Below are 26,223 nucleotides of genomic sequence, written 5' to 3' on the forward strand. Positions count from 1 at the left end.
TTCCTCTAAATGGGGAGGAGGGGAGGAGAGGAGGGGTGGCTAGTGGCTCACATATATAATCCTAGCTACTCCAGAGGCCGTGATCTAAGCACACCTATAATCCTAGCTACTCAAGAGGTTGAGATCTGATGATTATGGTTCAAAGCCGGCCTGGGCAGAAAAAGCTGTGACTCTTTACGTCCAATTAACCACCAGAAAACGGGAAGTGGATCTGAGCACTCAAGGCTAGTGCCACAAGTTCAAGTTCCAGAACCAGGAGAAAGGAAGAGAATTCCTTTAATCCTACTCCTTAATGTTCTGTTAATATTACACAGTAAGAATATGGATCCACTTCCTAATGGGACACCTTACTCTGTCACTCCTCCCTCCTAGAGAGAATTCTTAAATTTCCTTTTCTATAAAGTTATATCCACATGCACACATTCTTTCAAAACATTCAAGGCCAGAGCCAGACACCTGTGGCTGAGATCAGAGTATCAGTTTGATCACAGCTGGGGCAGAAAAGTCCTAAGGTTCCATTTTCAAAACCAACCTGAAGGTATAACACAAGAGGTAGACCACCATTAATAAGTCCACCTGAGAGAGTGTAACAACCCGAGAGTAAGTCCTGGAACAGCTTTAAAAAAAAAATCACATGGGGGCCAGGAGTTTGACCCAGTGGTAGAGTGCTTGCCTAGAATGCATGCAAACTAGCTGGAAGGAGCACTGTGGCCCATGTGGTAGAGTGCTAGCCTTGAGCAAAAGAAGCTGAGGGGCTGTGGCCAGGCTGAGTTCAAAAAAGTAAAAAGATATCTCCAAGCTGGGTGCCAGTGATTTTTCCATCCTAGCTATTTAAGAGGCTGAACTCTATAAAGATCAAAGTTCAAAGCCAATCCAGAAAGGCTAAGTCAGAAAGACTTTTTATCTCCAATTAATCAGCAAAAACTCAGAAATGAAGGATGGCTTAAGTGGCAAGGGGTCAGTTATGAGCAAAAAGGTTGGCTGAGAGCCAGTGTAAATCCTGTAAATCGTAGCTGTAAATCCTAGCTACCAAGGAGGCTGAGATCTGAGGATAGCAGTTCAAAGCCATCCTGGGCACAAGAGACCATGAGACTCTTATTTCCAATTAACCACAAGAAAATTGTAATTAGTGCTGTGGCTGAGGTGGTAGAGTGCTAGCCTTGACTTGAAGATCTACAGGACAGCGCCCAGACCCAGAATTCAAGCCCTATTACTGACAAAAAAAAAAAAAAAAAATAAGGCTCTGAGTTCAAGCTCCAATGCTGGTATGATAATCTAAGGGGCAAAAGAGTGAAGGGAAGAGGGAACACCACACAAACAGACCCCAGAAAACTTTTCAAGTCTGAGAAGCACTCTACTTTTAGCTGACTTATTTCAGACAATGCATCTCAGACAGTTGCTGATGAACCAACTTTTAAATTTTGGACCTGATTAGAAGCACTGGAATCCCAACTGAAATAAACATGTACATGAGTTGTGTTCAGAAAGTAAATACATTGACACCAGCATTGCAGAAAGAAGCACAATAACACAAGTTCTCTCTAATTCATATTTATTAGTCTGCATAGTGACTTACATCTTCCCTCAGCCCCAACCATCTTATATAGGAACGCAATTTGTTTCAATACCTATCATAAAAAACAAATACCCCTTTAAAAAATCTGATTTAACACATTTTTTTTATTTCACTTTTTTCCATTTCTTATAAAACAATCATCTCCTCACTAGCAGCTCTCTCCCCTAGAGTGGGGGAGGGGGGAAGAGGAGGTTGGGCACCTCCAAAGAGGGTGGGTAGTATGAGAGGGCCCGGGGTTACCTCCGGAGGTTCTTCTGGGCCTGTTTCAACAATGTGTCAAAGTCAAGAGAATCAAATTTGCTCTTTACAGGAGCAGGGTCAAAATCTTCCCGGTTGGAGTCTACAAAGGTAGAGAGGGATAAAAAAACCATCAAGGTCTCTGACAACAATATATCCCAGCTAGTAGTGTTCTCAAAAAGCCAGTTAACTCCCACCCAAACAACAAGTAGAGCTAAATTGTCCCAATTTAAGTTAAAGTGATGTGGAAGAACTTACATTTTTTCTTATTCCACCCTTTACATTCTTTTCACATCTGAAGAAAAGTATGCTTAATCCCACTATCAAAGAGTTAGGAACTCCTCTGAAGAGAGTAAGAAGTATGCTCAAGCATCAGGCCCTCCTCCATCCACTCACCAAGATCAGAATAACTCCTCTTGCAGAACTGCCTGCGGCCACCAAAGCAAAGATCAAAAGGTTGCTCATCTGCCTGCCGCAACTTGTGGCCACTCTCGATAGCTGCAAATGCCTCCTCAGCATAGCGGTAAGTGACGAAGCCATAGTTGTCACTGGTAGGAAAGGTGAGCCATTTGGGCACAAGTCATGGAGAAGTCACAACACCCCGGGGTACAGAGGTGATTTTCACTCTTAAATTAAAATCAAGCCAATCTTGATTATAGAAATAAAGTTGCCCCATATTGCCAACACAGCAGAAAAAGGATGAAAAACAACAACAACAAAAAAAACATCAAGGTAGGTGAATGGCCCAGATAGGCCAGCCTGACCTTGGGACTGAAGGGACTGAAGCTTACCCTTGAACACGGAAGTGGATGGTACACTCCTCAATCTCTCCAAAAACAGAAAACCTCTGCTTCAGTTCTGACCTAGTCATTCGGCCAGGTATCTTCCCAATGAAGACTACCCTTCTTTCTTCCTATGTTGGATATTTAAAAAAAAAAAAAAAAATGACAGTTACAAGGCAGGCCTGCAACTGAAAATGACTCTGAGTTTCTGGCTCAGGGCAAGCCCCTCCTCCTATAACCTGCTCCTCTACTCACTATTGCCCGCTCCTTCTGCAGAACTCTCTGCCTTTGGTAATGATCATGTGAACGATAAGCACTGTACCTGACAAGAAAGATATGTCATCAATCCCCTGGACACAATGTAACTCAGAACTTTCAGGTACTTGCATCCCAGATGTACAGCCTCTGGAATGTTCATGCTCACCGCCGTCTCCTGTCACTTCTCCGGCGTGGGGATGGAGAACGAGATCGGCTTCGGGAACTGGATGAAGAGGAGGAGGAAGAGGAGGAAGAAGAGGAAGAAGAACATCTTCTAGAATGTCCAGAGGAACTGCAGCTAGACCTAGATAATTAAAAAATATATGAGTGAGTAGGAGTAGTGCAAACATATACCACTTACCTCACCCAGGCCCCACCCAGTCCTGCTACCCCATCAGGAAGCTCAGAACCAAAGCAGAGAAGAGTTCTAGAACATTTTCACATAGACCTTTAGACAGATATGCTTTGGAGTGTCGGCTTACATTTATTTTTCAACTGTACCACTAAAAATTGAGACAGCTGCATGGTGATACTCACCTGTAATCCTAGCACTAGGGAGGCTAACACAGGAAGATCAAGAGTTCCAAACTACTGGGCTACACACCAACATCAACACACACACACACACCACGCTGGCTCACACACATATACACAGAGGAAAAGGAAAATAGCAGAGGGAGGGAAATAATTAAAAACATTTAACAAACTAGAAAATAGAAAAACAGAAATAAAAGACCGGACCATAGTTCTACAACCAGTTTCTTTTTTGTTTTGGTGCCAGTCCTGGTGCTTGAACTCATGGCCTAGGTACTAGCCTGAGCAAAAAAGCTCTGTGTACCCACAGCTCTACTCCCAGTTTTTTGGTGCTTAATTGGAGGTAAGGAGTCTCATGGACTTAATTGCCCAAGCTGGCTTTAAAACTTGATCCTCAGATCTCAGCCTTCTGAGTAGCTAGGATTACAGATGAGGTCACACTGGAGCTCAGGTTTATAATCAATTTCTGTGGTGCTTCATGTCTGGATTATAACTGCTCCAGTTCTGTGACTATGGCACAAAGGGAGGTGATCATGACAGACACATAGCCAGAAGCCATTTCTGAGATTGGCATCACTGTCAAACCTTACTGAATAAGTGGGAAAAGGGGTTTGTTACTGAGAAAAACAAAAAACATACTACCAGGAAACAGATGAAGCCACACTAAAGAACTGCCCAGATACTTCCCTCAAGATGATTAAGGGAAGAACTGTTTCCCATTAACAAAGGACTATACCACCTATACCCAGAAAATATAACATATGAAAACTGGTAACAGTATACACAGAATGCAACCAAGTCAAGATCAAACTAACAGTCTCCCTAAGGCCCAGCTATGGAAGTAGACCTTAGGAATACTCCAAATTCTAATAGGTGATAGTCTCATAATTTGCCTCCTTAAAGTCCACAAAAGGGGAGGAGAAAAAAAAATCAAAACAAAATCTTAGTACATCAAAATACTCATCAATGTGTAAGTTTTTGTTCTTTTGTTTTTTGAGGCTTTCTTTTGGGTTTTATGATTTATGGAAACACTTTCAAAATAAACCACAGAATAAAGTATATAAACTTCCTAAATGGAGAGGATCTAATAAGCCATCATAGCTCACCTTCGCCACCTCTTGTGGGGGGGGGAGAGGGACCTGGACCGGGACCTGGACCGGGACCGGGATGAGGAAGACGCCGATGAGGATGAGGAAGACGCTTCACTGGTCCGGTTGGACCCAGAGCTGACAGAACGGCTGCTGCAGCCTCGACGGCCCTGCCAGCCACAACTTGGGGGACTGGCTGACCTGCAGGCTTTTCGGTAACAGCGCACTGATCGCTGCTTGGCTGAGGGCTCAGGGGGAATTCTAGTGTTCATTTCATTCCGGCAGGGTGAGGCCTCAGGAGACAGCAAAGCAGATGGGGCAAGGCAAGGCGCTGAGGAATCTGCCTGCTCATTGCTAGTCCTGTGATCAAGTGGTTCCTGGGAAGCAGTTGTGCTTGGGGGGGGAGTGGCTGGGCCCAGGGACAGAACAGGTTTGATGGTGATGTCCTGATGGCGTTTGACGTTCCATCGGGAGCCCACCTCTGGAATGACTAGGGCAGGCATCTTTTTGGGGGGTGTCCTGCTTCGGACACAATAATCATGGTCCCCAGAGCCCACATGGACTGGACTAGGGCCATGGACCCCTTCTTGCTGGCAGGCTACAGCTGGAAGTTTGACCTCTGTAACTCCTTCAGGCTTCAGGGTCCCCTCCTGGGCGGTGGACTTAGGAGATTTGGCTTTGGCCAGCAGTGAGACAGCAGCCAGGGGCTTCCATAACTGGTGGGGAGGGGTAGCTGGAGGGGTGAGCCCTGTTGGGGGGGAGGCAGGATGGAGATAGCAGGGTGAGATCCAGTTCTGAACGTCTAAATACTGTGTACCTAGGTTCAGGAGAATCTACTAATAAAGTTCATCACGCTTGGTCAACAGCCCACCTTCTCCCACTTTTAACCACTCTTTCTCCCTTGGTCCCACTGTAAGGACCAGCCTACAAATCCAACTAGCTAGGGTCCTTCCAAACCCATTTTCTTGGCTACCTAAATCTACTTAGTGACTAGGTCTATCTGGTCTACCTTTGTGTACATCTTGAGTCCTACCGTCCTACTTAGCACTGCTTACATATTCCCTACACTCATGAAATAAATGTCTCTATTCTAGCTTCACAGCTTAATATGGCATTCAAGTTCCCCTAATAGGATATCCTGGTTACGTTTGCTTTATCTCATTTCAGTCTACCCACCACCTTCATCAGCTACTACACTCCAGCCAAACCAAGCCATTCACATGTCAACATATAGTAGGCTGGTTGTTTCCTCAGCCCATTCCAGCTATACCGTTAACCTAGAACGCCCTATCTCCTCAATCTACCACCTGATTGTTACCACTGATATTTCTCAAAACTCAGATTAGAGAATAAACTTCAGATTTTACTGTGAACCACAAGCTTAACACTCAGCTCTAATATTCAATATGTTCCCTTGTTTTTATATCTACTCCCTAGACTGTGAGCACCTCCAGGGTAAAGACTGATTTCTATCCTCAATGTCTCTGCACAGCATGTGCTGTACAAATAGCCAGAATTCCCCAACCTGAACCCACCTGCCACGTTGGCCAGTTCTGGGGCTTGTAACCGGTCTAAGGGCCTCTTCTCCTGGGGAGTGTCAATGCTGCTGGTAGGGGGGAAAAGGGAGAGCCTGGTTCATTGCCTCATTATCGTGTACACCTGCTTTCCTCACAAAGCAATGGGAGAAGAGTATATGCTGAGAAACATGATAGGCTCGAAGTGACCCATCATCTCCCTCTAGCACAAAAGAGCCTTAGTGACTAGGGTCTCAGCTCTGCTCAATCCTGAGGCAGGCTGGTTATGACCATCAATACCCTCCACCCTCCTCCAACTTAGGAGCCTTGCCTACCCAGCTCCAACCAACCTGAAACCAAAGTGGACAGGAATATGCTTTGGGGAAAGAAGAAAAAAGGGGGGGGAGGATGGGGGGATGTTGTGCTACAAACATGAAGAAATGAAAAAGGCCACTCATATTTTGAAGGCCAGGAAACAAAGCGGCCCAAAATGCCTATGTCCTCCAAGGAGTCAGGGAAACCCTGAGCCATTAACATTTCCCTCTTCTTTAAATCACTCCATCACCAGCATTTAGCAAGCTGAAAGTCTGCTAAAGGAGCAAAGAAATCCCTAAAAGTATGATTTGACAAGAGAATGTTAAAGGCACCTCCACAGTATTTGGGATCTCTCACTGGAACCACCCTCCCACTTTATCACCAGGACAGTGAGAGGAAAATAGGGGAAGATTATAGAGGTAACCGAAGATTCCTGCAACAGAGGCATCTAGTCGATGGTCCTGGAGCACCGGCTGGCTGCTGACCAACAGCTGTAGGGTAACTCACTCACATCTCCATACTTACCCTGAGTTTCCTACAGCCAAGCTGTCAGCAGGAGCTGGGAGAGGACACTCCTTTTTGGCTGCAAAAAAACCATACTAGTTAAAAGCTCAACCATGGGCTGGGAATGTGGCTTAGTGGTAAAATGCTTGCCTAGCATGCATGAAGCCTGGGTTTGATTCCTCAGTACCACATACACAGAAAAAGCAGGATGTGGTACTGTGATTGAAGAGGTCGAGTGCCAGCCTTGAGCAAAAGAAGCTCGGGGACAGTGTCTTGGCCCTGATTTCAAGCCCCAGGACTAGAAAAGGGAGGTTGAGGGAGTTCAACCAGATGTTCAGACTGAGGTAGCCAGAAAGGCTTGATACCCAGAGATGGGAGTTTGGCCTAGTGGTAGAGTGCTTGCCTAGCTTGCACGACGACCCTGATTCAATTCCTCGGTACCCACATAGAAAAAAGCTGGAAGTGGTGCTGTGGCTCAAGTGGTAGAGCTCTAGCCTTGAGGAGAAAGCCCAAGGACAGTGCTCAGGCCCTGAGTTCAAACCCCAGGACTGGCAAAGAAAAAAACAAAGCAAGAAAAAAAGAAAGGCTTGAGACCCAAAGGAAGAAAATCTACTTTGCCTATGTATTTCCTGTGGACTGCCAAGAGAAATCTTAAGTGAGAGGCCAGTTACCATATTTAATTATGACTCTACTCAAAACATAATGAAATCTGAGGTAAGAAAATTTATTAAGCCTAATATTAAAAGTTCTATATGACCTGCCTACCTAATACCTTCCTAGCCTCACAGCCTTGAGAATGAACCCAGGACCAAGCACTTATTAAGCACAGGCACTGAAGTACATAATCTTAACCCATACCCTAGTTTATGCTCACTTATATAGCATAAATACCTGATCAAAATTCACATGATCAAACTCAGGCTTTCCGAAAATTCATCTCAATTAAATCATAAACAGGACATAGTACACTCTGTCTACAGCCATGCCTTATTTGTTGAGTGTGTGTATGTGCGCGCGCACCTGCCATTAGAAAGGCTTCAACTCAGGACCTTATGCTCTTGTTTAGTGCTCACTTTTTAAGTCACGTAATGAGCAAATTCCTTTTTCAAAAGCTCCTGATCCCTCCAATCCCCAACTCTCACTTAGCTTTTTCACTCAAGGCAGGCCTTCTACTACTTGAGCCACATTTCACTTCTGGCTCTTTGGTGGTTACGTGAAACTAACAGTCTCATGGACTTTCTTCCTCTGGATGGTTTTGAACCAAGATCCATGATCTCACCCTCCTGAGTAGCTAGGATTACAGGAAAGAGTCACCAGTGCCCAACCCATTCCTTACCTTGAGAAAACTAATCTACTTATTTACCTTCTAAGTATGTCATATGGAATCATTCTTTGATCTCTTCTGCTATTGTTTACTACATTCTTTCTCTAAATCTTATCTTTCAAGGTTCAGTTTGAGAAACATTTGCCTCTTCAAAAATGTTTACAGGGCTGGGAGTTTGGCCTAGTGGTAGAGTGCCTGCCTAGCATGCAAGAAGACCCAGGTTCGATTCCTCAGTACCACATACATCAAAAAAGCCAGAAATGGTGCAGTGGCTCAGGGTAGTACACTAGCCTTGAGGAAAGCCCAAGGACAGTGCTCAGGCCTTGAGCTCAAGCCCAGGATTGGAAAAAGAAAGGAAAAAAAAAATGCTTCTAGAAGGCCAGGGTTCAATTCCTTGGTATCACATACATAGAAAAAAGCCAGAAGTAGTGCTGAGGCTCAAGTGGTAGAGCTCTATCCTTGAGAAAGCCCAAGAACAGTGCTCAGACCCTGAGCTCAAGCACAGGACTGGGGGGAAAAAAAAAAGGCTATGCATGGTGGTTCATGCCTGTAACTTTTTAGCTACTCAGGAGACAGAGAATGGAGAGTTCAAGGGAAGCCTGGGTAAGATTTCTTCTAGATTCAAAAGTAAATAAATAAATAGGGGGCTGGGAGTATGGCCTAGTGGTAAGAGTGCTTTACTACAGGGGCAATGCCCAGGCCCTGAATTCAAGTCCCAGGACTGGCAAAAAAAAGAAAGGGGTGGGCCCTAGCTACTTAGGAAAATGAAAGATGAAGATCTCAATTTAAAGACAACCCAAGCCGGAAAGTCCATGAGACTCCTATCTCTAACCACCAAAAAGCCAAAAGTGGAGCGATGGTTCAAGTCTAGTCTTAAGCAAAAAAGGCTAAGGGCCAGCACTTAGACCCTTAGTTCAAGCCCTAGAAATAGCACGAAAAAAGAGTACGAAAGAAAAAGAGGGAGAAAGAGAGAAAAGTTAAGGCTAGGTTTATAGAGAAAGGCAGAGAGAAAAAAACAGGGAAGGGAAGAGCAAGCAGGGCAGGGCTGGGGTCATAGCTAAAGTGGTAGATACAGCTATGCATGTAGCCTGGCTACAATCCCAAACACTGCCCCGCCACCACAAAAAAAAAGTGTGAATGTGTTTGTGTATATGAATGACCCAGATTCTCTCACCTTCTGATTTTTCAAATTGCTCCAACAGACTAGACAGGTCTGAAGCTTCAATTCCTACAGAAGCAAACAACAGAGGATTAAAAAAACAAACCCTAACTAGACACTGTAGCTCACACATGTAATCCTAGCTACTCAGGTGGCTGAAATCTAAGGATATTGGTTCAAAGCTAGTCTCTGAGCCTTTTTTTTTTTTTTGCCAGTCCTGGGCTTGAACTCAGGGCCTGAGCACTGTCCTTGGACTTTCTCAAGGTTAGAGCTCTACCACTTGAGCCTCTGCAACACTTCCGGCTTTTTTCTATGTATGTGGTACCGAGGAATCAAACCCGGGTCTTCATGCATGCTAGGCAAGCACTCTACCACTAGGCCAAACTCCTGGCCCCTCTCTGAGACTCTTATCTCCAGTTAACTACCAGAAAACCAGAAATACAGCTGTGGCAAAAACTATAGATAGAGGGCTGGCCTTGAGCAAAAAAGCTCAGTGGCAGTACACAAGCCCTGAGTTGAAGCCCCATGGCCAACCCAAAACAAACAAAAAAAGGTATATATGTATACACACACACATACTTATGTGTATACATGTATTACATGTAATATACATATTATATGAGTGTATATGTGACTACATAGGTGTACAGAAGCCCCAAAGCCCCTCATGTTTGGATATGTGTTTGTGTGTGTGTGTGTGTGTTACATGTAGTATACATATTTTATGTGTGTATGTGGGACTACACAGGTGTCTGGAACCCCCAAGGCCCCTCATGTTTGGGTATGTGTGTATGTGTTACATGTAGTATACATATTATATGTATGTGTGACTACATAGGTGTATAGAAGCCCCAAAGCCCCTCATGTTTGGATATGTGTGTATGTGTTACATGTAGTATACATATTATATGTATGTGTGACTACATAGGTGTCTGGAACCCCCAAGGCCCCTCATGTTTGGGTATGTGTGTATGTGTTACATGTAGTATACATATTATATGTATGTGTGACTACATAGGTGTATGGAAGCCCCAAAGCCCCTCATGTTTGGATATGTGTGTATGTGTTACATGTAGTATACATATTATATGTATGTGTGACTACAAAGGTGTATGGAAGCCCCAAAGCCCCTCATGTTTGCCAAGCATACTCCCTATATAGTGTATAGCACTTAGAAAGCAGAAAGGATTCAAATCCAGAGCTCACCAATCTCACTGATGAAAGCCTGTACTACATCCTCAGGACCCTGGGCACGTGGGGCAGGCAGGAAGGACAGCTTCTTTAGACGAGCTGGGTGGACAGCAGGCAATTTGGGAACAGTGTTGTGCCTCGGTATGGTAACAGCCTTGATAGCAGGAGAGGGGGGCTTCTCCCTGGACCTGGTCTCCTGGACCTCAGGCTTTAGCTTCTCTGATGTAGGCTCCTCAACAGCTACACCCTCAGCAGGCAGAGATGGAGGAGTCTTGATCTGGGAGCTTTGCACCAGGGAGGATACCTGGTGTTTCAGAGGGGGAGATGCAGGCACTGGCTTGATCTCCACCTTGGTGGGCTCTATCTGTGGAGCTACGGGATCCGTTGGCCCAAGACTGAGGGGAGGCGCCTTCGGCACAGGAAGTACATTTTCAGGAGGGATGGCTGGAATGCTACTGTGTTCTACCTTGGGAGAAGGAACAGCTCTCCCAAGGGAAGCTGGGGGCAAAGGAGGTGGGGGAACAGGAGACCAGAATGGAGGGTGTTGTAGTCCTGGGCCCCATGCCATGGGCCCATAAGTACAGCTGGAACCATAAGGTGAGACTGGTGCAGGTGGAGGTACCCAAGGCACACTGCAAGTGGGGGGCACAGCATAAGCACCAGGAGCACCAGACACTAAGGGTACCGCTGGTGGAGGGGGCAAGCAAGAATAGCCAGAGGGGGACACAGGAGGGTAACAAGGCCAAGGTGGTACAGGGGCAAAGTGAGTAAAGGGATCAGATGGCATGGGTCTCATAGACACTGAAAGTGCAGGAGGCTGCAAGGGAGGTGGGGGCAGATTGGGGATCCCATGCCCACTTGTGGGAAGGGGCAGCATAGGAGGCATGCCTAGCCCACCAGGGGGGAAAGGCATAGGAGTGGGCACTGTGGGCGGCATGGGCCCAACAGGAGACGCAGACTGCACAGGAAGGGGAGGTCTTGCTGGCAGTGGCATCTCTTGGGATGGCACCTGTTCAGTGGAGGTTGAGGCCATAGGTTTGCTTGCAGATGGCTCAGGACTAGCAGAAGGAGGGCTGGGAGCCACAGGCACAAAGCAAGCCTCTGGGGGAGCTTCAGGGCTTCTCTGAGGAGCTGTCTTCTTGGCTGGGGCTGGTGGAATGATAAGACAAGGGATGTCTGCCAGCCCTGTGGGGGTCTCTGGGAGGCTGGGCCACTTCCCAGCTGGGGGCTGGGAACTCTTCTCTTCTGCCTCTGCTTGTCGTTGTTGCCTTCGTCGCCGGTACTCAGAAAGGCTGAGAGGCCGAGGTCTAGCTTCCTGGGTTGTGGTATTGGTAGTGCTTTCTACCTTCACCGGACCTATAACCTCCTTGACTTCAGGGACAATGACCTTTGGAGAGTCCAGAGACTCTGAGTCTGGGAGATGGGAAGCTGAATTCCCTTGAATTGATGCTGCTGCACCTCGTCTGGGGTCAGTTGGTCTGGACTTAACTAGCACAGGGTCAACTGGCGGCAAGCTGTCAGAGGTGGAAACAACCACTACTGGAGCAGCTGCTGTCTCGGTTGAGTCAGCCAGGATTGGGCCAGTCAGCTCTGGGTCAGCTGGGAGAGGGTCAACTAGTCCTGAACTGGTTGGTGCTGGACTAATAGGTACAGGATCAGTTACAGTAGGGTCAACTGCAGTAGGATCAGTTTCAACAGAGTCAACTGGCATGGGGTCAGCTTGAGCAGAGTCAACCAGTGAGACATGGGTTGGCACAGAACTGGCTTGGATATCGACCACCTTGGAATAGAGATCTGGAGAATCTTCTTGAGGACTGCCTTGCCCAGCACTTCTCTCCAAGTTCTCAGAGCCAGGCTTCTCCAATGCAGCTGCCCAGGCCCTAGCCCAAGCCCTTGGTTTCCCCCTACCCTGGGGAGGCCCACTTTTTCTCTGAAGTTCCTCCTGAGGCTGTTTCTGCAAGCTACTTGCCTGAGAGCTCACTTCTGTAGCTACGGTAGACTGCCCACGGGAGGATGACCTCAGCCTTCTGGTATATCCTTCCACAGAGGCTGGTGGCTGCTCCTTCGTCTTTTTCTTCCTGCCCTTTCTGGGAACTCGCTGGGAACTCAGAACTGCCTTGGCAGGTACGTTCAGAGGCCCTTTGGGTGTCACTGGCTCTATGATCTCCCTGGGCTCCAATAAGGAGGCCGAGTCCAGCAACAGCCCCTCTTTTTCAGGGCAAGTATCTAACTTAGGCACCACAGCTTCTGTCTCTGACTCCAATGTGGGCACGAGCAGCTGCAAGGCAGGAGTGGCCTCCAGTGAGTCATCCAAGAGCACAGACTGGGGTCCAGCAGGCATCTGCCGAACCACAACTGGGATCTCCAGGTCATCACCAGTTGTGGCTGCCTGGCCCACAATCTCAAGAACCACACAACCCTCAGGCAGTGTTAAATCATCTGGCTGCTCCTGCTCATCCTCCAGTGATGCCAAGTGGGAGAGGTTGGGTAGGCAGTATGGATGCATTGCCCGCACCAGCTCACTCAAGGAGGAGATGCTCTCATCACCAGGTCCTGGCACTGCCGCCTTTATTACCGTTGATTTCTCTTCCTCCTCAGGACAGGCTAAGTGCATAGGGAAGTCTGTGATACTGCTCACAGAGCTGTCATGTTCCCTAGCAAGCTCCTGCCCACTAAAGCTAGCCACCTCTTCTTCTTCCTCTCCATCACTACGCTGTTGGGGAAGAGGGGACTGGCCCCAGCGTGGTCTTGATCTTGGAGGTCTCCAGCTGGGCAGCTTAGGAGAAGAGGTCTCCAAGAAGGAAGGTGGGGAGAAGTCCCAAGGGGAGTCTGTAAGAGACATTTCAACCTGTAGAAGAGCAGACAAGAAAGACTCAGGAAGAGATTTCTATGGTTAAGTTCTTTCCAGACCAGTCCTCACTTACCCCCCCACCTGTGAGTTCCCTGAGAGCCCCCAGATCAGGTCTACCCCACTCACTCTACTACTGCCTGTGCCAGGTCCCAGTGAGTCAACTGGGGTGATAAGGTCACGTTCTGGGGGTGTCCGAGAGAGTGTGAGCAGCTTATGCAACTAAGAGGAAAAAAAGATCTGAAATCAGCTTGTGTTTCAGAGCTACATGAACAGGACCATAGATGTAGTTATAACCTTTGTTCCAGCCACATTGTTCCCCCCCCCCCCCCCCGCATCCCACACTCACAGAGGAGCCCTCTCGAGGTGATACAAGTAGCTCCGAATCAGGAATGCTGTCAAATGGCGACAGGTTCTCTGAATCTGCATTGTCCAAGATCTCTGTCAGAGCTGTGAGCAGTGACATTTCATTCTGGTCCTCCAGAGATAACCTGCTCTGTTCCAGAAAGACAACAAGAAGTTCCCACCAACATCTCTAATAATGTAAAATGAACTAAGTTGCCGGGAAGAGCTAGATGTAAAGAAAATCCATCTTCAGGGCTTTGAAAACCAGGAGGCATGGGTTCCAATCTCAATTACTATCCACAACAGATTTTTTTTTCTTTTTTTTTTTTTTGTGTGTTTGTGGTATTTTAAGTATGGGCCCAGGTGCTTTCTTTGAGCTCCTCAGCTCAAAGCTACCGCCCTACCCTTGAGCCACAGCGCTGCATCCTGTTTTCTGGTGATTAATTGGAGATAAGAGTCTCAGACTTTAGTCCCCAGGCTGGCTTTGAACCTCAGTCCTCAGATCTCAGCCTCCTGAGTAGCTACGATTACAGGAGTGAGCCACCCCACCAGCTAACAGAGATCTTAAGCTTGGGTTTCATAAGCTTGGGTTTCATACATTATCCAACTTTAGGTAAGATGTAAAATACCAGGCAAACAATTCTTGAGTAGGTTGGAATTTGGCTTAAAAACAGATCAGAGGGCCAGGAGTTTGGCCTAGTAGTAGAGTGCTTGCCTAGCATGCATAACCTTGGTATTCCTCAGTACCACATACATAGAAAAAAGCTGGAAGTGTTGCTGTGGCTCAAGTGGTAGAGCTCTAGCCTTAAGAAAAGTCCAAGGACAGTGCTCAGGCCGAGTTCAAGCCCCACAGCTGGGGGGTGGGGGGAACAGATCAGAGCCAGCTTGGTAGCTCATGCCTATAATCCTGCCACAAAGGAGGCTGACATCTGGGGATTGTGGTTAAAAACCAGCCAGGGGGGCCAGGAATTTGGCCTAGTGGTTCAAGTGCTTGCCTAGCATGCACAAAGACCGGGGTTCGATTCCTTGGTACCACATACATAGACAAGTGGTAGAGTGCTAGCCTTGATAAAGTCCAAGGACAATGCTCAGGCCCTGAGCTCAAGCCCAGGACTGGCAAAAAAAAAAAAAAAAAACAGCCAGGGGCAAAAAAATGTCTGTGAGACTCATCTCCAATTAACCACAAGAAAACCAGAAGTGGTGCTGTAGATCAAGTGGTAGAGTGCTACCCTAGAGCTGAATAGCTCAGGGACAGCACCCAGGCCCAGAGTTCAAGGCCCATGACCACCACCAACAACAAAAAAAAACCCAAGGGCCGGGAGTTTGGCCTAGTGGTAGAGTGCTTGTCTAGCATGCACAAAGACCCAGGTTTGACTCCTCGGTGCCATATACACAGAAAAAAGCCGGAAGCGGTGCTATGGCTCAAGTGGTAGAGCACTAGTCTTGAAGACAGTGCTTGGCCCCTGAGTTCAAGCCCAGGACTGGCAAAAAAAAAAAAAAAATCCAAGCCCTCAGGACTCAGAGATCAAAGGCTTAGGTAAAAGGAAAAGCCTTAGGCTACAGTCCTAGCTAGTCAAAGCATCATTACTTGGGCCATAATCTGGCAATCCATAACCTAACTCTCATCTAGAGAGAGTAAAAATAGATGTATATACTTTTACTCAGATTAGGCACTAAGTAATCAAGGATCTTAGAGAACAGAGGCATGCCCAGAACAACTCCATGGTAAAGTCTTCATGTAGAACTTCTCCCTGAAACGTAGTCCCAAGTCAAGCCTCAACTTACCTCTCCAAGGCTCCCAAAATCCTCAATGAGGGAAATGAGGGAGGCATCCATGTAGCTCTGCATGGTCTCCAGTAGGGTCTCATCCTGCAGTATCAGATCCTCCATTTCTAGATCTTTCTCCCTCAGAGATGGGCCCAGCCTTGACAGATTGACAAAGCCAGAATCACCACCCTCATCATGCAGCAATACCTGGGGCAAAAGGGGAAAATGTTTAAAAAAAAAAAAAAAAAAGGTCCCTATTAGGTGAAGCTAATTGATCAGCTCCATAAACTAGATACTCAGACCCCAACCACTACTACCACCAGCAGCAGCAGCTAATCCAAACAGCCACCATCACCAAACCTCTGGGCTATGTAGGCAGAAACAAGTAGAACTTATGAGCAAAAAGTCTTAACCAGGATGTCTTTTTTTTTTTTGGGTGGGGGGGTCATGGGGCTTTAACTCTGGCCTGGGTGCTGTCCCTGAGCTCTTCAGTTCAAGGCTACCCACCCCCCACCCTTAAGCCACAGCCTCACTTCCCATTTTCTAGAGATAAAGAGTCTCAGGTCCTTTTGTGCCCCAGCTGACTTTGAACCTTGATCCTTAGATCTCTGCTTCCTGAGTAGCTAGGATTACAGGTATGAGCCACCGGGCCTGGCTCCATTTTGCAAAAGAGTTTAGATTCCATTCACAAATAGAACAAAAGATTATGAGAAAAAAAATAAAAGCATGAAAAGGACCAAAATTGGGGCTAGGAGTTTGGCCTAGTGGTAGTGTGCTCGCCTAAGCATGCACAAAGACCTGGGTTCCATTCCTCGGTACCACATACATAGAAAAAAGCCAGGCCAGGCGCTCCCCCCCTTACACACACACACACACACACACACACACACACACACACACAGCCAAAAAAAAAGAAAAAGAAAAAGAAAAAAGCTGGAAGTGGTGCTGTGGCTCAAGTGGTATAGCTCTATTCTTGAGAAAACCCAAGGACAGTGCTCAGGTCCTGAGTCCATGCCCAGGACTGGCAGGAAAAAAAAAAAAAGAGAGAAAAGAGGAAGAGGAGGAGGAGAAGGAAGGAAGAAGAGAAAGAGAAAAGAAAACTAAAGGGCTGGGGTTTGGCCTAGTGGTAGAGTGCTTGCCTAGCATGTACGAAGACCCAGGTTCGACTCCTCGGTACCACATACATAGAAAAAAGCTGGAAGTGGTGCTGAAGCTCAAGTGGTAGAGTTCTAGCCTTGAGAAAGTCCAAGGACAGTGCTCAGGCCCTGAGCTCAAGCCCAGGACTGGCCAAAAAAAAAAAAAAAGGAAAGAATAGACCAAAACTAGCCCAAGTATAATAGCATGTAACCATAATACCAGGTGCCTTAAGACAGGACTATGAATTCAAGGCCAGCCTGACTGTACAGCAACTGCTTATCTCAAAAAAAATTTTTTTTTTTTTTTTTTTTTTTTGCCAGTCCTGGGCTTGAGCTCAGGGCCTGAGCACTGTCCTTGGTCTTTCTCAAGGCTAGAGCTCTACCACTTGAGCCTCAGCACCACTTCCGGCTTTTTTCTATATGTGGTACTGAGGAATCGAACCCGGGTCTTCATGCATGCTAGGCAAGCACTTTAACCACTAGGCCAAACTTCCGGCCCCTCAAAAAAAAATTTTTTTAAATTATTCAGAAGACATCTGCTAGCAGTGGCGAGGGGACCTGGTTTAGGGGCATACTGTTCAAACAATGCAGCTATCTCAACAGCAACCTGATGATTTACCTCTCTGAGGCCTCAGTTCTCTAAGTTCAAATCCTACTTTCCTCCAGAAGATACCTCAGTCTTTCCAATCATGCTGATCTAGCTTCATACCAATTCCAGTCCCCCCCCAACTTTGTCGTGTTCACTTTTCTGACAATTTCATCCTATTCCACGACATTTTTTTCTTGCCAGTCCTGGGGTTTGAACTCAGGGCCTGGACACCATCCCTGAGTATCTTTTGTTCAAGACTCAGTGCCATGTCTGGCTTTTCTGTGTATGTGGTAGTGGAGAATGGAATACAGGACTTTGTGCATGCTAGGCAAACACTATCACTAAGCCACATTCCCAGCTCCCAGGACATTTTTTGCATCTCTTCTAAAACTGGATTTCATGTTCTTTTGGGACAAATAACCCTTTAAATTCTATTAGCTTATATACTTTCAGACTGCCAAGAGTTTAAATGTGAGCAGGGAAATTGTGGCTCACACCTGTAATCCTAGTTACTCAGGAGGTTAAGATCTGAGGATCGTGGTTCAAAGCCAGGCTGGGCACAAAATGTCTGTGAGAATCATCTCCAATTAACCACCAGAAACTGGAAGTGGCACTGTGGCTCAAGTAGTAGAGTGCTAACCTTGAGCTGAAGAGTTCAGGGACAGTGCCCAGGCCCAGAGTTCAAATCTCATGACTGACTATCACAACACACACACACACACACACAAATTAAAAATGGGGGTGAGGAGTTTGGCCTAGTGGTAAAGTGCTTGCCTAGCATGCACCAAGACCTGGGTTTGATTCCTCAGTACCACATAAACAAAAAAAAACACCAGAAGTGGCACTACAGCTCAAATGGTAAAGTGTTAGTCTTGAGCAAAAAGAAGCTCAAGGACAGTGCCCAGGCCCTGAGTTAAAGTCCCAGGACTGGCCAAAAAAAAAAAAAAAAAAAAAGTTTAAATACGCTTATACTTCCCAACTGCCTATAATGCCTGCCAGTATCTTTTTTTTTCTTCCATATATTTTTATTGTAATTAATAGAAGGGTTACATTATATTCACCGGATAGAAGGTGCATTACTCCACAAATATTGATACCCTTTTCTCATGTCTTGGTCCCCATTTCCCTCCCCTCCCCCCGCTGCCAGTGTCTTATACACATACACAATATTCATTCACTTCACACTTTCCTGGTACTGCGGACTCTCAGCATACTCTACTGAGCTACAAGGGTTCCTCTCCCACCTCCATCTGGTGAGAGAAGTCCCAATCCACACTCTTCCTCTGAGAGGTAGCAACATCCTCAGCCTTATCATGAGGTGGGGCTCACTCAAATTTATCAAAAATGTGAGCAGGGGCCAAAAATGGTACTGGTGAAGCTAAAGTCTTCTTGGCTGTGTCCAGTATTGGAAGCATGGGCCGAAGGCCTGAGGGCATCATTAAACACATAAAAGATGGACTTCTTCAGCAAAGGGAAATTCATCACCTTACTTCCTCCAAAAGAAAAGGGCAAGTGTGACTATTTCCCTCTTCTTCCTAAAATAGTTGGGCAGTTCTGGAGCCCATGAAGGAAAAGAAGCTCGTTGGGAACATTTTAGGAGACCACATCCACAGATGAAGTGAAAGGCAGCAGGTTTCAGGCACTAACCCCTCCCAGATCTTTACAATCCTGTAATTACAACCAGAAGTTGAATAGTACTTGGCTCAGCAAATAGACACAGGTGAGCAAGAAGCCAGCAACTCTACTTGCCCTGCCTCCTCCCTGCTAGAGCCCCAGCTATTAGTGCAGAATCTCAAGACAGCTCTACAAACCATTCATCTCTACTCTCAAGGAAGTAACTGGAGGCCCAGAGAGAAGACATCTTTCCTTATAAAACCACCCATCCTTCAATCCCCAGCACAGTTCCCAGATGATCAAAATTATCCAAAGAAGGTCCGCCATCAGCACCTCCTAGCTTCAACATCCCCCCAAATGGCTTTCCCACAATCTTGTTCCTCTAGCCTGGAGGTGTAGCTCAAGTAGTAAAGGACTTGCCTACATGGCAAGCCTCATGACCACTCAACAACAGAAAGAGCCAGAAACTTTTCTTATATGTATTAATGATTACTTCCTGAGACACTTCTAAATACCATCAGTATCATCTTACTGTACTTAGAATTACACCACTTAATGCGGATTACAGGGCTCCTTGTCTTTTTAGCTTTTTCTCTCCCACTGCTGATATATAGGTCTCTTTTCCTTCAATAAGGCATGTTCTTCTCACCCTTCACACTATTCTCTAATGAAAGTTTTCTCAGCTTAAAAGGGGAGGCAGCATGAATGATAGGGTGACTGGAATACATTGTAAACATGTTTGAGAAGGTAACTGTATAACTAATGTGAACTTTAAAAAAAATTATAAAGCTGGAGCACAGGTGGCTCACACCTATAATCCTAGATACTCGGGAGGCTGAGATCTGGAGATTGTGGTTTGAAGCCAGACCTGCAGGAAAGTCGATGAAACTCTAATCTCCAGTTAACTATAATAAGCCAGAAGTGGAGCTATGACTAAAGTGGTAGAACCCTAACCCAAGGGACAGCACTCTTGTCGTTAATTCAAGTTCCAAGAGCAGCACAGACATTCCCACCCTGTAAAATAGATTTCTACTGCTGGTAGTAATATTAAATATCCTGTATTTTCCTTTTGTTCATGCACAATATCTACCTGTTCTGACTAAAACATAAGATTTTTAGAGAGCAGTGACGATGTTATTCTGTGTTCAAATATAATGGCATCTCAGTCATTACTTTGGATCTTGGATCTCTACCTACTGCCTTTGCCTGAGAGGATGAGCCCACTAGCCCACAGAAGATGCAGTCTCCGAAAAGGTAATAAGGTGATCAATTCCAAATTCATATTCCTGAAGCCACTCTCCCATGGGAAAGAGCCTAGAATGGCTTGTTCAATGTGATATTACCAGGCAGCATGCACACAACCGAACTCCCACCTAGGTGGGGGGAAAAAAAAGTCAAAAACCCAGCTAAACTGCTTAAGAGAGAAGAGTTTAATTCTTGCCACTGCCAACATGGGTGGGAACTTTTAGAAACCTTCTACTAAAGAGTGGGGCCTTAGCACTTTGGAAGTGTGGAGAATTAAAGGTCAAGAAAACTGTGGCGAAAAGAATTCCCCCTCATCCAATAAATGTACAACCAATGTTGAATAGTTCTCCAACCACTTGCAAATTTTCCCATTCCCAGCAAAAATTTCAGAAAACATTAAATTTAGAACATCCTGGTTTCTAAGTCAATTCACAGAAGCAGGCCTTAGCTACCTCCTCCAAAGAGATGCTGGAGGAAAAAAGTGACAAAGTCACCTCTCCTTTTCTTAAACTAATCCTAGGTGTACGTTGACAACTCCCCACACCACTGAATCACAAATGAGAAGGCGGAACGGGAGGTAACCTAAACGCCAGTGAGTCACAACCCACCCCAAGCCGGTCAGGCTCACTCCTCCACAGCTCTTCAGACTCAATTCTCCCATCACACCCAGCCATCCATTACAGGGAAGAGACTTCACGAACATCTGGGAAGTCCACCACCCGCTGTGGAAAAGCGATATAGACCCGTGCAAGAAGACAAAAACTTCAAAGGCTGGTCAAAGCTGACCCCAGCAGTCCTTACCTTCCCTTCTGGCCAGGGGCCCCCAGCACAAGCCAGATATGGCGGGACTGGCTGAGACACACCCAGTTCCCGGCAGTGCGGCTCCGGCGTGGATAGTAGATGCCCGCCAGCCTGGGCCGGGAGCCACGTGGACACCCCTTTCCCCGCCCCCACGTGGACCCGCGCCCTGCGGAACCCCCCCCCCCGCCCGGAACCCATCCCACGTGGGTCTCCCGGCCGCCTCGAGGGGGAGGGGAGACAGACAAGTTCTCCCGGGAAAATCGCACTACCTCCCCCCCCCAACCCACGTGTTCCGAAAAAGGAACTGCGGCGCTGGGCCGGTGGAGCCTCAGCGGCATCCTTAGAGAAAGGACTTGGCCTTCGACTCCAGTCCCGGATCGCTGGCCCCCCAAATGAGGGCCATGTTTCGACACCCGCTTCGGTCCCGCCAGCCTTCCCAAGAGCAGCTGTAGGAATTCTGCCTCTGCCAGCATAGCCGCAGAAAGCGGTTTAGGTCTGCGCGATCCAACCTGACTCCCGCGGCCATCAAGCATCGACTCCCAAGTGCTTCCTCCCTTTCCCGTGGCGTCCACGTGTCACCGCCCGGCACACGCCGCTTTGCTGCCAGCCCCGGGCCGCCTGACAACCTCTTACCTGCTCGCCACTGTTCACGGTGCCCGCCGTGCCATATGGCGCTTGGCTCCGATTCCCCCAACCGCTTCCGCGGACTCCGCCGCCGGGGTCAGGGCCGGGGCCCCCAGTCGGGGGCAGCACGGCTCCGTCTCTCCGTCCCCGGCGCGCCGCCATCTTGGCCCCTGAACGCCCAGCGCTGCTCTGATCCCCGGCGCCGCCTCGCCCAGCCGATTGTGGGAAGGGAACTACAACTCCCGAAGGACACTGCAAGACTACGAGTCCCACAAGGCCGAGTGGCATTCGGGAAGAGAGCCCAGGCCTCTCGCAGGGGATCCTGGGAGTCGTAGTCTTTGAAAGAAAGCCGGCTAGCACAATCTCTAAGCGTATTTTAAGTGCTTAATTTTTGTTACAAAAAGAGACAAAAATTGAAGAGTGCTTAGCAATGAAAAAGAAGGTTAATATTTGTTTATGTTTTATTTTTGTTCATTTATCCAGCTGTTGGAATGCTCTCTGACGTTCCACCTGCAATACATTCCATTCACGTCATTTCAAAAGGGCCTCTGTTTTGGAACAGTACCCTCTAGTGGACACCTGCAGTCCAGCCGCTAACTTCCACCTAATTCCACACTGCAGCTCTGCTACATATTACTCTTGTTCAGCTTTTGAGATAGTTTCAAGATTCCATCCCATAAACAGGCTCCTGGGCTCACGCCTGTAAAACGTACCTACTCAGGAGGCTCACTTTTTTTTTTTCTTTTTTGCCAGTCCTAGGGTTTGAACTTAGAGCCTAAGAACCATCCTTGGGCTTTCCTCAAGACCAGATCTCTACCACTTGAACCACAGCACCACTTCCAGCTTTTTGCGGTACCCAGGAATCGAACCCAGTTCAAGACCCAGGACTGGCCAAAAAAAAAAAAAAACCAAAAAAAAAAAAAACTTCGATTGCACTCAATGGGAAACATCTGTAGTCCTAGCTACTTGAGAATCTGAGGCAAGAAGATTGCTTGAGCCAGAGGTTTAAGGCCAGGGTCAACAACATAGTGAAAAATTTAAAAAAGAAAACAAAACAAAAGCTCTGTAAACGTTACTGGTTTGAGATATTAATCACTAATGGCAAAGCATTTGCAACATTTTATTTAATTCAATAGCATCTAAGTTTGGTTTCTGAATGAAAGATACTTAAAACATACGAATAGTGTTAGGGATATAGCTCAGAAGAAGCTTAACATACACAAGACCATTAGCTTGTGCTTTACCACTCCCACTACTCCCAAAATAAGGTAAGAATAATATCTTAGATAACTGGTGGCCTAGCATGCATGAAGCCCTGGATTCAATTCTTCCATACCACATAAACAGATGTGGCACTGTGGCTCAAGTGATAAGAGTGCTAGCCTTGAGCTAAAGAAACTCAGGGACCCTGGGTGGTGGCTTATGCCTATAATTCTAACTACTCAGGGGGCTGTGATCTGAGGATCAAGGTTCACAAAACGGCACAAAAGGATCTGAGACTCTTATCTCCAATTAACTTCTAGAAAATGGGAAGCAGGACTTGGCTCAAGGGTAGGGCGATAGCCTTGAGTTGAAGATCTCAAGGACAGACAGCGCCCAGGCCCAGAGTTCAAGCCAGGACTGGCAAAAAAAAAATAAAATAAAATAAAGAATGGGGCTGGGAACTTGGCCTATTGGTAGAGTGCTTCCCTAGCATGCACGAAGACCTGAGTTCAATTCCTCGGTACCACATACATAATAAAAAGCCAGAGGTGGTGGTGAGGCTCAAGTGGTAGAGCTCTAGTCTTGAGAAAGTCCAAGGACAGTGCTCAGGCCCTGAGCTCAAGCTCAGGACTGGCAAAATAAATAAATAAGGAAAGAAAGAAAGAAAGAGAGAAAGAAAGAAAGAAAGAAAGAAAGAAAGAAAGAAAGAAAGAAAGAAAGAGAGAAAGAAAGAAAGAAAGAAAGAAAGAAAGAAAGAATCATCTTGTCTTGCCATGCACCAGTGGCTAATGCTAGTAATCCTAGTTACTCAGGAAGCTGAGATCTGAGGATCGCAGTTCAAAGCCAGCCCAGGCAGAAAAGTCTGTGAGATCTTCATCCCCAAGTAACCAACACCAGAAAACCAGAAATAACCCTGTAGCTCCAAGTAGTGGAATGAAAAAGCTCACAGTGTGCATCCAGGCCCTGAGTTCAAGCCACAGGACTAGCAAAAAAAAAAAAATCTAGAGACTGTTGGCTCATAACTGTAATCCCAGTTACACTGAGATCTATGGCCCTCCCATTCAAAGCCAGCTTAAGCAGAAAAGTCTGCCAGTCCTGGTTTGAACTCAGGGCCTGAGCACTGTCCTTGAGCTTTCTCAAAGCTTGTACTCTACCACTTGAGCCACAGCACTACTTCTGGCTCTTTCTGTGTATGTGGTATCAAGGTATCGAACCCAGGGCTTTGTGCATGCTAAGCAAGCACTCTACAATTAGGCCATATTCCTGGCCAGGGAAAATGTTTTTCTCTTTTTTTTTTCTTTGTCAGTTCTGGGGCATAAACTTAGGGCCTGGGTGCTGTCCCTGAGCCTCTTTGTGTTCAGGGCTAGCAGTCTATCACTTGAGCCACAAAAGCTCCCAGATACCAGGAGAGTGCCCAGCCCACAGTTCAAGTCCCAGGATTGAAAAAAAAAATAGTGTCTCACAGAATTTCTTGCCAGCACTGGCTTCAAACCAGATCTTAGCCTCTTGAGTAGATGGGAGTATAGGAGTGAGCTACCAGTGTCCAGCAAGGAGCCAACTTCTGAAGCAGGGTCTCTTTATGTTGCATCCAGACTGACCTTGAACTCACAATCCTCTTGTCCTTCTACCTCAGCCATCCCAGTGCCAGTCCTGGATTGAACTCAGGTCTTAAGTACTGTCCATGAGCTTTCTCAAGGCTAGAGCTCTACTACTTGAGGCACAGCACCACTTCTGGCTTTTTGTCTGTATGTGGTACCAAGGAATTGAACTGGATCTTTGAGCATGCTAGGCAAGCATTCTACCACCACTAGGCCAAATTCCTGGCCCAAGAGAATTTTTTTTTTTTGGTCTGTCATAGGGCTTGAACTCTGGGCCTGGGCACTGTCCCTGAGCTCTTCAGCCCCAGGCTACTACTCTACACCTTGAGCCACAGCGCCATTTCCAGCATTATAGTGATTAATTGGAGATAAGAGTCTCTCCTTCTTTAGTGCCTGGGCCGGCTTTGAACTGAGATCCTCAGATCTCAGCCTCCTGAGTAGCTAGGAATACTGGCATGAGCTGTTGCTCCCAGCTAAGATAATTTTTTTTTAAGTTTATTTATGTGGTAGTGAGGAATTTTACCCATGGCCTCATACATGCTAGGCAAGTACTCTACCATTAGGCCACATACCCAACCCCATCATTAGAATCTTATTTCCAATTAACTACCAAACAAACAAAAATGGAGGTGTGGCTCAAGTGGTAGAGCACCAATCTTGAGTAAACAAGCTTATGAAGCAGTACCCAGGGCCTGAGTTCAATCCCTAGGACTGGATACCTCTTTTTTTTTAATTTTTTTTTATTGTAATTAGTAAAAGGGTTACATGATATTTGCCAGATAGAAGGTGCATTAATTCACATACATTGATACCCTTTCACATTGGATACCTCTTTTGGTAGATTAGGAATGTAAAAATTCCAGTCCCAGCCAGTTCACATCTGTAATCCTAGCTACTCAGGAGGCTGAGATCAGAGGATTTCCAGCCTAGGCACAAAAGTATGTGAGACTCTTATCTCCAGTTAACCACCCAAGTCACAAGTGGTGTGGCCCAAATGGTAGAGTGCTAGCCTTGACAGGAACAACACCAAGACTCAGAGTTCAAGGCTCAGGACTAGCAAAGAAAAAAGAAAAAAAAAATTCTAGCTGGGCCTGGTGGCCTGTAATCCTAGCTATTCAAGAGGCTGAGATCTGAGGATCAAGGTTCAAAGCCAGCCCAGGCACAAAAGGACCTGAGACTCTTATCTACAATTAACCTCTAGAAAATGGGAGAAGTTGGGCTTGGCTCAAGGGTAGGGTGATAGCCTTGAGCTGAAGAGCTCAGGGACAGCGCCCAGGCTGAGTTTAAGCCCAATGACCCACCAAAAAGAACAAATAAATAAATAAATACATAAAATTCTAGTCCCATCTGAACTACATAGCAAGTCTCAGATATAGTCTTAGCTTTATCTCAAAAAGCTAAGTAGCAAGACACCATCTCAATCAATAAACTAGAAGTGATGCATGCTTATGATCCCACTAGAAGGGAAGAGGGGAGTATAGTTCTAGGCAAAATTTATGAGTTCCTACTTGAGAAATAACTAAAGCAAAAAGAGCTGAGTGTGTGGATCAAGAGTTCCTGCTTAGCAAGTATAAAATCCTGAGTTCAAACACTAGTCCAGGAGGGGAGAAGGGAGAGAGGAAAGGAGGGAGAGGGAAGGAGGAAGAGGGAAAGAAGGAGAAGAAAAAGAGGGAGAAGGGGAGAGAGAAACTAATAAAATGGCTAATATTGTATGAATTTCACCTCACATATAAAGACGAAAGCATACTGGGTGCTGGTGGTTCATGCCTGTACAATAATCCCATAAAGTCTAGCTACTCAAAAGGCTGAAATATGAGGAGATTTACGTTCAACGACAGCCCAAGCAGAAAAGTCTTTGAGACTCTTATCTCCAATTAACCTCCAAAAAGCTCGAAGTGGCACTGCGGTTCAAGAGTAAAGTCTTGAGCACAAATTGGCTCAGGATAGCTGGCAACCAGAACCTGAGTTCAA

At 46.4% G+C, this 26,223-nt stretch overlaps 1 protein-coding gene across 4 annotated transcripts; it reads right to left on the reverse strand.

Moving 5' to 3' along the window:
* Positions 1-1,660: 1,660 nt before the first annotated feature.
* Positions 1,661-21,685, reverse strand: Pprc1 (PPARG related coactivator 1). Of its 4 annotated transcripts, none has more exons than XM_090346013.1 (14): positions 21,461-21,685; positions 15,461-15,649; positions 13,680-13,826; positions 13,460-13,552; positions 10,498-13,330; positions 9,307-9,360; positions 6,830-6,887; positions 6,011-6,078; positions 4,494-5,223; positions 3,020-3,157; positions 2,851-2,917; positions 2,605-2,726; positions 2,210-2,361; positions 1,661-1,916 (listed from the first exon to the last, which is right to left on the reverse strand). In XM_090346013.1, exons 1-14 carry the CDS (start codon positions 21,611-21,613, stop codon positions 1,813-1,815), a joined length of 4,908 nt encoding a protein of 1,635 aa, XP_090202139.1. In that variant the 5' UTR covers positions 21,614-21,685; the 3' UTR covers positions 1,661-1,812. The 4 variants fall into 4 exon arrangements, with proteins under 4 accessions (XP_090202139.1, XP_090202138.1, XP_090202140.1 ...); XM_090346012.1 differs by having other exon boundaries at positions 6,011-6,081; XM_090346011.1 differs by lacking the exon at positions 1,661-1,916 and having other exon boundaries at positions 1,943-2,361.
* Positions 21,686-26,223: the final 4,538 nt, after the last annotated feature.

Source organism: Megascapheus bottae, chromosome 15 (assembly GCF_031878675.1).
Source record: "Megascapheus bottae isolate mThoBot1 chromosome 15, mThoBot2.hap1, whole genome shotgun sequence".
Classification (NCBI taxonomy): Eukaryota; Metazoa; Chordata; class Mammalia; order Rodentia; family Geomyidae; genus Megascapheus; species Megascapheus bottae.